This window comes from Trichomycterus rosablanca, chromosome 9 (assembly GCF_030014385.1).
Source record: "Trichomycterus rosablanca isolate fTriRos1 chromosome 9, fTriRos1.hap1, whole genome shotgun sequence".
Taxonomy (NCBI): Eukaryota; Metazoa; Chordata; class Actinopteri; order Siluriformes; family Trichomycteridae; genus Trichomycterus; species Trichomycterus rosablanca.
This window is the reverse complement of record NC_085996.1, coordinates 24810784-24821908: the sequence shown is the minus strand read 5'-3', so window position 1 is coordinate 24821908 and position 11125 is coordinate 24810784. Positions and strand designations below refer to the sequence as shown.

The 11125-nt window shown below is 39.4% G+C and overlaps 1 protein-coding gene across 1 annotated transcript; it reads left to right on the top strand.

The window, feature by feature from the left end:
* Positions 1–7463: 7463 nt before the first annotated feature.
* Positions 7464–10670, top strand: faslg (Fas ligand (TNF superfamily, member 6)). Its single transcript, XM_063001285.1, has 4 exons — positions 7464–7833; positions 9732–9777; positions 9876–9932; positions 10126–10670. The coding sequence occupies exons 1-4, from the start codon at positions 7543–7545 to the stop codon at positions 10527–10529; spliced, it is 798 nt and encodes a 265-aa protein (XP_062857355.1). The 5' UTR covers positions 7464–7542; the 3' UTR covers positions 10530–10670.
* Positions 10671–11125: the final 455 nt, after the last annotated feature.

Genomic DNA, 11125 nt, shown 5'->3' with positions numbered 1-11125 from the left:
GGGTCGCGGTGCTGCTGTTTACCGTGCGCTTTCATTTTGAAGTGATAGCAAAGCATTATCAAATATTACACTTTTTTGGAATTTTTTTAGATGCTCATTTATTTGAAGCAAAATGAAGCATAAATGTGAGATTCTGCTGGTTTGTTTTATATAAATCTTGTCAATATGAATTGACAAATACAGCCATGTAAAAATACAAAATATAAACACTAATTGTCAGAATTGATAATAACTACAATGTTTTGTGTTTTTAAGATAACTTGTAAACCAAATAAGCTAAAATACGAGCAGTGGTCTGCCACTGTACTTTAAGTTTACATTATATCGTATCGTATATCACCACTTCTCAAAAGCATATCGAGATATGAGTTTTTTAGTCATATCGCACAGCCCTACTTTTAAGTGAGTATTAATGATGTTTCTGAAACAAATCATCAAAATTATTAAATGATGTGGTTTACCTGAGTGGGTGGTGTTACCACTATTCAGCAGTTTTACACAGACAGTAAAGATCAGTCAGTATGTGGAGAGATTACCTGATGATCTCACAAGCAGAGCTACTGAACCACATTTGCAGTTGGTACTTGCTGGTTTATCATGAAGCACAGAGATGCTGACTCAGAGAGAAAGAAACTCACGCTTTTCATGTGTAAATCATAGTTGCTCCTGTAGTCTGGTCGCGGCGAAGCATCCCACGCCGACCCCAAAAGGCCCCCCCTTCATTTTTCAGCAATGAGAATTGCTTATTGTGCAGCATTTCGGGGAAATGAAGCCTTTGCTAATGGTGCAGCTTTAGTTGCATGCGCTCAGAGGTTCAGGGTTTCCCTTACCTGTAATGGAAGAATTGAAATTTTTTCTAAGATTACCTGTAACAATGCATCATCTGTGCATTACATCATGCTTCTAGAAGTTTGATCTCATAATGCTATAGTATCGGTGTTCTACAAAATGTAGTCTGTTACGATTTTTGATACATTGTTGATACATTGAACTTAATTTAATATTTAAGCAATGCAAACCCAAACCCAAAAGGTTTGCCTTAATATACATGTATATAGCACATCCATTTATTCATTGTCTGTTTTACCACTGCTCCTTTTTTTATTAGTGTCACGGTGAGTACAGTTTACTGGGCGAAAGGTAGGAAACACCACCCACACAGGTCGCCTGTCTGTCATATGGCAAACACACATATCTACACCAAAGGGCAATTTTTAGCAGCTCCACTTAACCTGACTGCATGTTTTTAGACTGTGGGAGGAAACTGGAGCACCGGGAGAAAACCCACACAGACACGGGGAGAACATGAAAACTCGAAACAAAAGGACCCAGACTGCTCCACCTGGGAATCAAACCCAGTACCTTCTTGCTATGAGGTAACAGTGCTGCTTGCTGAGACATCCTGAAGTCTACACTGATCAGCCATAACATTAAAACCACCTCCTTGTTTCTACACTCACCATTTTATCATCTCCACTTACCATATAGGAGCACTTTGTAGTTCTACAATTACTGACTGTAGTCCTTCTGTTACTCTACGTACTTTTTTAACCTGCTTTCACCCTGTTTCACCCCCACAGGATCACCACAGAGTAGGTATTATTTGGGTGGTGGATCATTCTCAGCACTGCAGTGACACTGACATGGTGGTGGTGTGTTAGTGTGTGTTGTGCTGGTATGAGTGGATCAGACACAGCAGCGCTGCTGGAGTTTTTAATACCGTTTCCACTCACTGTTCACTCTATTAGACACTCCTACCTAGTTGGTCCGCCTTGTAGATGTAAAGTCAGAGACGATCGCTCATCTATTGCTGCTGTTTGAGTTGGTCATCTTCTAGACCTTCATCAGTGTTCACAGAACGCTGCCCACGGGGCGATGTTGGCTGGATATATTTTTGGTTGGTGGACTATTCTCAGTCCAGCAGTGACTGTAAGGTGTTTAAAAACTCCAGCAGTGCTGCTGTGTCTGATCCACTCATACCAGCACAACACACACTAACACACCACCACCATGTCAGTGTCACTGCAGTGCTGAGAATGACCCACCACCCAAATAATACCTGCTCTGTAGTGGTCCTGTGGGGGTCCTGACCATTGAAGAACAGGGTGAAAGCCAGCTAACAAAGCATGCAGAGAAACAGATGGACTACATACAGTCAGTAATTTTCTGTATGGTAAGTGGAGCTGATAAAATGGACAGTGAGTGTAAAAACAAGGAGGTGGTTTTAATGTTATGGCTGATTGGTGTCTATACAGTACAATTAATTCATTTTCTTTGCATACCTCATTTTGTCTGGAAGCTGAAAATTGTCCATGACTGTGTCTGACATAAAACTTGAACTGATGAATCTTGTGTTACCAGTAACTATCTGTTCTATCATGAATGTAAGCTAATTTTATTAATATTGGTACATGAGCCCCTACATAATATGGATAGTAAAACCTACTGTTAGTCTATATGACCTAAAGTTTGGTCACAACATGATTAAACCTTTGGACATTCAATAACTACCCTTAATTTGCTTTATCTTTAAGGTGTTATATAAACACCACCCAGAGGTTCAACTGGTTAAGGTATGTTGCAACTATAGTGAAAACTAAGAAGCTGTCACAGTTGGTATAAGAAGATTTCCAGAACCTTGAACATTCCTAGAGGCACCATTGCAAGTTTTGCCTATAAGTTTCAAACTGAGGGCGCAGCATCATAAACGGCTGCCAATTTTACCCAATCTCACCAAGACAATGAAGAAAGACCCTCAGGCTACTAAGTAAAAAATATGGTGACCTGATGAAAACTGGGACAAATGTGTCAATGCCAACAATAAGATTACTTAACAACCAAGTACTTCAAGGTCAGACTCCTCAACACATGCCACTCATGACTGAGAAGCACAAGAAGGGTTGTCTGGAAAATGGCAAAAAAAAAAAAACATTGGATAGGTTTGCAGAGTTTCTTGACAAATTAAATCTGGAACTGTTTGGCAATCTTTTATTGTATTTTTATTATTTCATCTGTTGGCAAAGATGCAATATTAATAATAGAATTATTACCCATGCAAGAAAAAAATAATAGATTTGTTTATCTTTAGTCATCATGTTATCTTATTTGAGGTCACTGGGGGCCCAGCATTGGCCACCTGATAACATTGGATGCAGAGTGGAAATACACCTTGTGTAGAATGCCTATCCCTCACAGAGGACTACACACACATTAACGCACACCTTGATGAATGCACTCCTTCTTTACCTTCCTCATGTTTTTTGAAGCTTGGAAATGGAAGTAAGTGCAGAACACACAGTCCTTGTAACAATTATTAACACTCCTGGTAAACACGAGAAAAATTGTGTGATAGGAAATGTACCTCTTTTAGTGAATTAGCTTAATGTCCCACAAAAATGAGACAAATCCAAACTTTAATTGAAGTTAATTCATCCTAAGAACAGGTTACAGAAAGAAAAAAAACAGCAATTTGGGGTCACCAAGTCTTCAAAGCTACCATTATGCCAACAGACTATTTAGAAAGCTTTCCACTTATAAGCATTTCCTGTCATCTAACCACAAACCTGAACGTGACACCCAGTCTTTTTTTTTTTCTATTTTATTTATGCATTTTCTCCCATTTTCTTCCAATTTAGCGTAGTGAATTTGTCTTCCGCTGCTGGGGGATCCCTGAATGCAGTCGAGGAGGGTATACTGCTGCTCACGCCTACGCCAACCCGCACACAGTCCTTAGCAGAACTTTTTTTCACCCATGCACTCTGCACAGGCGCCTCTCTATCTGCCAATCAGGGTCCTTAAACAGCGTTTGAAGACCCCACCCACATAGTCCGGTCATCCCACTCTAGCAGAACCCTGTCTGCTGCTGGCACTGCCAATTATCACAGACCTTTCTTCATACTTAAGAACGGAAGTCATGGCGCCCAGGTGGTGCAGCTGGATATTCCGATAGCACTCCAGCGCCGAGATTCTGAACACCTTGGTTTAAAACAGCCGACCGGTGGCAACCCCAAGTTTTAAACCAAGGTGTTCAGAATCTCAGCGCTGGAGTGCTATCGGAATATCCAGCTGCATCACCTGGGCGCCATGACTTCCGTTCTTAAGTATGAAGAAAGGTCTGTGATGATGTGGGGCTGTTTGACCTCCAAAGGCTACGGACACCTTGTTAGGGTGCATGACATAGGCAAACCGCCTAATGGTTAGGGTACTGGACTAGTAACCAGAAGGTCGCTGGTTCAAGCCCCACCACTGCCAGGTTGCTGCTGTTGGGTCCTTGAGCAAGGCCCTTAACCCTCAATTGCTCAGACTGTAGTACTGTAAGTCTGCTAAATGCTGAAAATGTCAATGACATAATAGGCTCTATTCAAATACCAGGCATTTGAAATCAAAATCTGTCTGCCAAAACAATTAAACATCCCTCCTGCTGGTCATCATTTCAGCAGGACAATAATCCAAAACATGCTTGCATCAACACGAAAATGGTTTAACAAATGCAAAATCAATTAAAACCCATAGAAAACATGTGGGGTAGTGCCCAGGTGGCGCAGCGGGATCTTCCGCTAGCACACCAGCGCCAAGATTCTGAACTCCTCGGTTCGAAACTCTGCGTTGCCACCGGTCAGCTGGGCGCCGTCTGGCGGGCATAATTGGCAGTGCCTGCAGCAGATACTAATTGGCCACCGTACCTGCTAGGGCGGGACAAATGGACTATGTGTGGGTGGGATCTTCATACGCTATGTAAGGACCCTGATTGGCGGAAGAGACGCCTGTGCAGAATGCAGGGGCGAGAAGAGGAGGGCTGTGTCGGAAAAGGCGTGGGCAGCGACATGCACTCCTCGGACGTGCTTTCCTCGGGTATCCCTCAGCAGCGGAAGACAAACTGACTGCGCTATATTGGGAGGAAAATGCATTTAAAAAAGATAAAACGTGGGGTGAGTGCCCTCGGGAGAGGACCTAGGACTCTGGAGAGATTCTGTAAGGAGTAATGTCTCAAATTCCGTGCCATTTCTTCTCCAAAGTTTTAAGGTGTTTTAGTGCTGTTTTGTCATAAACGTGAGATTGTACAAAGTATTTAATACAGGGGTGCCAAAAATGTGGCATGTGTTTTTGTAACAACCCCAAATCAGAAAAAGTTGGGACAGCATGGAAAATGCAAATATTAAATAACACAGAGTTTCTTACATTAACTTTGCCTTATATTTAATTGCAGACAGGATGAACCTGAGATATTTCATGTTTTGTCTGGTCAACTTCATTTCATTTAATAATAAACATCCATCCAGGCTTGCAACACATTCCAAAAAAAGTTGGGACAGTAAAGCATTTACCACTTTGTAATGTTGCCATTCTTTTTCACCACACTTAAAAGATGTTTTGGCATCGAGAATACCAAGTGATTTAGTGTTTCAGCTTTTATTTTGTCCCATTCTTTCTGCAAACACGCACAGTAAAGTTTTAAGTGGCATTTGTGCATGTAACTCTGTATTGTAGTGCCTGACAAAGGTTTGCCAAAGTAATCCCTCACCCATGTGGTTATATCAGCTATTGTTGAGTGGCGGTTCTTGATGCAGCATCGTCTGAGGGATGGAAGATCACGGGCGTTCAGCTTAAGCTTGCGCCCTTGGCCTTTTTACGCACTGAAATTCCTCCCGATTCCTTGAATGGTTTAATGATATTATGCACTGTAGAGGGAGAAATATGCAAATCTCTTCCAATCTTTCTTTGAGGTACATTGTTTTTAATTTCAATAATTTTCTCATGCATTTCTTGACCAACTGGAGATTCTCTGGCCATCTTTGCTCATCAAAGACTGTTTGGAATCACATCATTATTTAGTTTTTTCACCTCGTTACTAGCCCTAAAGTGCCACCGTCCCAACTTTTTTTTGGAATGTGTTGCAGGCCTGAAATGCAGGAATGGAGGTTTATTAACAAATGAAATGACAAAACATTAAATATCTTGGGTTCAAACTGTTTGCAATAAAATAAAAGTCAAAGTAAATGTAAGGAACACTGCATTTTTATTTGCATTTTCTATACTGTCCTAACATTTTCTGATTTGGGGTTGTAAAAATAAAATAATAATTTCCTAATAATGCGGGATCAGCCTTGCTAAAATAGTAATTCATGCAAAAATCCAGATGATTTTAAAGGTCCCACATTTTCCTTGCACTTGTAGATGATCTAATACTTTTTTTGGTATTCCTATAAAGGTGTAGAATTCATGTGGATATTGGTATTGGTATAGACAGATACTAATAGAGACTAAACAAAACAGTCTGCATTTGTTTCCAACCATAGGAAATCTGAATGCTTTAAAGAGAAATAACTTCTCTGAATACAGAAAAGAGGTAATTTTCTAATTTTGTTAAGGACTGTTGAGCATGTTAAAATATAAAAGGTCAAAAAAGAGACAAACTAGCAACCACAAGTACCCTCCTGCTCTTGAGAAAGCAGACCAGTTCCAGTAAACGTGTATCGCCTGTGTGTGTGTGTATGTGTATATGGAGGATATGCAGTAAAAAGGGTACAGGTTAGAATGAAGCTGCTCGTCATCTGGTTTAAACCACACCACTAACCTACATCCCTCGATTCTCATGCAGACCTCTGAGGCTGCAAGACTGCAAGCTCACGCACACACACGCACAGCATGTTTCATGTGGAAGCTTCTGTTCCTTCGTGGTTGTTTGATAGGGTTACTGAAACTTCTTCATTCTGCCGCATCACTGTTTACATATACAACGAACCTCGATATTTACTTGAATGGCAGCACATAGTGTTACTTTCGGTGATGCATTAATATCTAAGAACTTTCTAATCATACCTGTCTGACAGGATGTGTATGCAGGTGTAGCCAGTGTATAAAATAGCAAAAGTATAGAATCCATGTGGTGGCTTTTTCTGGCCATTATATCACAACTTTATGTAGCATTTGACAGGCAAGGCATAAGCTCTTCAAAGAGAAGGACAGAAGGCAATAAATGCTCTATTTTGACTAGAATGATGCCACAAAGTGTTGCTCAGGGCTCATGTCTGAGAGGATGCTGTTTGACCCACATGCTGTGGATTTTTATTTTAGGTCAATTTAAATTACTTTATATCAAATTGACCAATAAAGTATAAATATACTGTATATACTCTGTTGACACTTTATTGCAGGTTACTGTATTTAGACGTGTGAAAGTATATAACAGATTATTACAGATTAGACATTTCTATACTTAAAATGTAAAAAGGGGAATCAGAACATGCTCATGCATCAGATTTATTCAAATTGTGATAACTATCTGATTTGACTGATAATAATGTATTTGAAAAGTAGTCACAGGAAATGCTTCTCTTTTGCCCATGATGTCACAACCATGCAAAATGTGATGGGCAGGGCATGAGTTCTTCAAAGAGAAAGGCAGAGAGGACAGAGTGACAAGTAGAAGAACGTGGGAGGAAGGTGCACAAAGTGGCGACCACATAAGAAGTCGCTCTTAAAAAAAAAAAGCTGAGGTGCTGTACACTATCACACCAGTTAAACGGACTGAGAGCTGCAGATATGCACAGTAATAATAGGAACCCTTACCCTCCAGTGTTCACTGTGGATGCTTCAGGATGTCTTTCATACCAGCAACATCACAGGACTCATGCTGCAAGATCTGAGCTGCCCCCGGTGCCCTGCTGGTCATTTCCTCCTGCCAGAGTTCAAGCCAAGAGAAGGAGTTGTGGAGGCATGAGCTCTGCTGCAGGAACTCTGCTGGTTATGGTCCTGCTCACGGTGTTTGCTGCACTGGGACTTGGAGCCTACCAAATCATGACTCTGCAGAAAGAGCTAATGCAGCTTAAACGGGTGAGCCCTACTTATATGTCTACCTATTTTTCCAAAATTGATACCAAAAGTTACATGAACTTCATGGTATGTCACTGGTATTTTATGTCAGTATGGAAATGGTGTTGATGCTACCTTGCACAAAAATTTATTTTTAAGGTTTAATTGTGTTCTTTTAATAGAATATGTCAGAATGTGGTCAAAATATATATGCAGCAACTAAGATGAATCATCTGGTGGTGTAGAAAGTTCTGTTATTTAATTCCTAATGAGTATGATGAGGTATGCCCATATGGATATCCATTAGCAACAAACATTACAATTGGAAAGGCCAGAAATCACTGTAGAGACTCCAGAAAGCAGATTATACACTTAAAGTCAAGAATTCCACTTGCAGCCATTTCTATGGAATGCCATGGCCCAAGAAAACAAAGAACTGTCCAAAGTACAATGCACATGGAACAGTAGTCTCCTATCCGAGTTTTAGAAGATTTGTCTGGATAGAGGTGGTTATGGCCAAAGCCCTGTACTGGATTGATGCCCAGTCCAGGATATTTCTTCTTTGCACCCAGTGGTTCCATGTCCAACCAGATCTGCCAAGACTCTGACCAAGATAAAACAGTTGATGAAAGTAATTGTTTTTCAATGACCTGGAAAAAGAAAAAGAAAACTTTTATGGAGATGAGTTTTGGTCTAATGAAACTAAGATTTGGTTTATATATCAGGACAATGATCCAAATCAGGTCAAAAATGTTTCAGAATGGCTAAATATGGCAAAAACTAGGTCTTTGGACTGGCCTTCTCAAAATCCTGGCCTAAACTTCAAAGCTTTTACGAAAAGGATTGGTCAAAGATATTACTTGTTCCAGAACCATGCTGATGGCTATCAAGGCACATACAACACATGACCAAAAGTATATGGAAACCCATCCATCAGCTTATTGGGCAATTCTATTGGCAAGCCCAGGTTTGCAATCACTGTTTCAGTATTGAGTCAAGGGTGTTCACTTGGGCTGAAGTCAGGACTCTGTGAGGGCTACCGGAATTTCTCCATACCAAACTGCTCAAAGTCTTTATGGACCTTGCTTCAAGCACAGATGCATATTGTAGAACAAAAAGGGCCTTTCTCGAGTTAGTTAAACCCAGTTAAAAGCATTTAATTTATATCTTATTTTAATGATTTTATAAACCTGTTAGCAATGGCAAGAACTTAACTAAAAGAACAACTTAACTCATAAATTTGGAGGGGTGTCCACATTTTTGTCCATATAGTGTATGTATATCTAAGTATTAGATTAGTTTTGTGTGTTTGTCCAAGCATATTTTGTCAAATTTAAGAAAATCTGCAATAAATGTTTTTGCACGAGAAGATGTTCCTTAGGCATGTATGTCTGTCCATCCATCTGTCTGTGACCTTTATACCGTCTGTATTAAATTTTTGAGTTTTTCTGTCTCACTGTCTGTATCTATCTGCATCTGTCTGTCTACCACTATTGATCAAGCTTTGTATGTCTGCTCGTGTGCCAACTTATAGCTTATTCTGTCTTTCTCTCTTTCATTCTGTATGGTTCTAAAATGTCTTATGTTTAGAGTTTCCTTTCATTGCATTTGACATTTACATGCTCATACATAGACCTGAAGAGATGAGGTTATATAAAATTGTGGTCACCCGTCCAGCGGTACAGGATTTCCTTTCATCGAACTAGACGGCGAACATCACTTTCTTTAGAAGTCAAACTTATCTTGCATCATGAGCTTAATAGCTTTTTTTTATGATTTTTTAAACCTACATATTGAAACTATACCATGCTTGCATGCATGCAAGAATATATATGCATACATACTGTACATGTTAGTGAAATAATCATCTGCATATGTGATATCACTGTAGTGCTTAATTTCTATTTTGGTCACCACAGGCTGTAAACACAGAAAGTGAAAGCAGTGCACCTCAAATGCTCGTTGGTGAGTTATTTATAATGTACAGTAAAGTACTTGGTGGATCTTATCTATGAAATAAGCACACAATTAATATGATTTGCTTTATCTTATGACTTTTGCAGGGCACAAAATTGAAGACATCAAGGACAACAAACATGCACAGGCTGCACATCTGACTGGTAAAGACAACTAACTAGAGTTTTGAAGTGATTTAACTGATAAGAAACTGTGTTAGATATGGAGCAGTGCTTGCGCAACAAAAGTTTGAAATCTACTACTCTTAAAAACAGATACCTATGAGTAAGGTTAAACAAACCTGTGTTTATTAATAATGCCCTCTAATAATGTTTACTTTTTCTCTTATCTGTTTAGGAAAAAGCCAGGAGAAAGGCTTAAAGACGCTGAAGTGGGAGTCAAGGCATGGCCGTGCCTTCACAGACGGTATTCTGTACAGCAATGGTGGATTACTAGTAAATGAAACAGGCCTCTACTTTGTCTACTCACATGTGGAGTTCCTTTTTAATGACTGCAAATTTAGGGAATCTCTGTCTCACATAGTCTACATAAAGCGAGAAAATCAACCGTTAACACTTATGAAAGATCACAGACAGGGAGTTTGCAGGATTGGGAGTCAGGAAGTGTGGATTGCAGGAAGTAACCTTGGCTCTATGCAACAGCTCCAAAAAGATGATTGGGTGTTTGTCAATGTGTCCCGAACAGACTTGCTCAGTAATGACCACCAAAGTAATTATTTTGGCCTCTTTAAATTGCCATAAAAATTAAAATCTAGTTAGAAGGAAGGAGAAGTGGGATGAATGTATCTGCAGTAGCTTCTGGTTGAGAATAGAATGTTTTCAGTCTGCTTTCTGAACTACATACAATTATTTTTAGTGAATGTTCCCTAAAGACCTACAAGTCAAGTTATTTTGCTACCCTTCAATCCTGTAACCCACTTCTTTCTTCAGTTTTATTCCATTACTTATAATGCCATTTAAACTCGAAACCAAAAGCAATGTCATTAACATAAGTTCAGTTCTCAGCAAATATTTAGTGAAATGCCTGAAAATTTCCAGCATTTCTGTTTCATATCATAACATTTCTTAATTTTGGATACATTAACCATTTTATTGCTCACTGAACACTAATATGCTCATGTATGAAGGTGAAATTATAAAAGTGTTATTTATTTCATTGTGTTAAGTATATACACATGGGCACCATGTCTGAAATGTACGGTATATCAGGAAGAAATGGTCATATTGACTATACATGAGGTCCATGTAATTATAATTGTAATTAAATTGAAACTTTAAATGAATGAATGAATGAATGGCTTATCATTAAATAATGGTGACATTTTTTTATTCTTTGT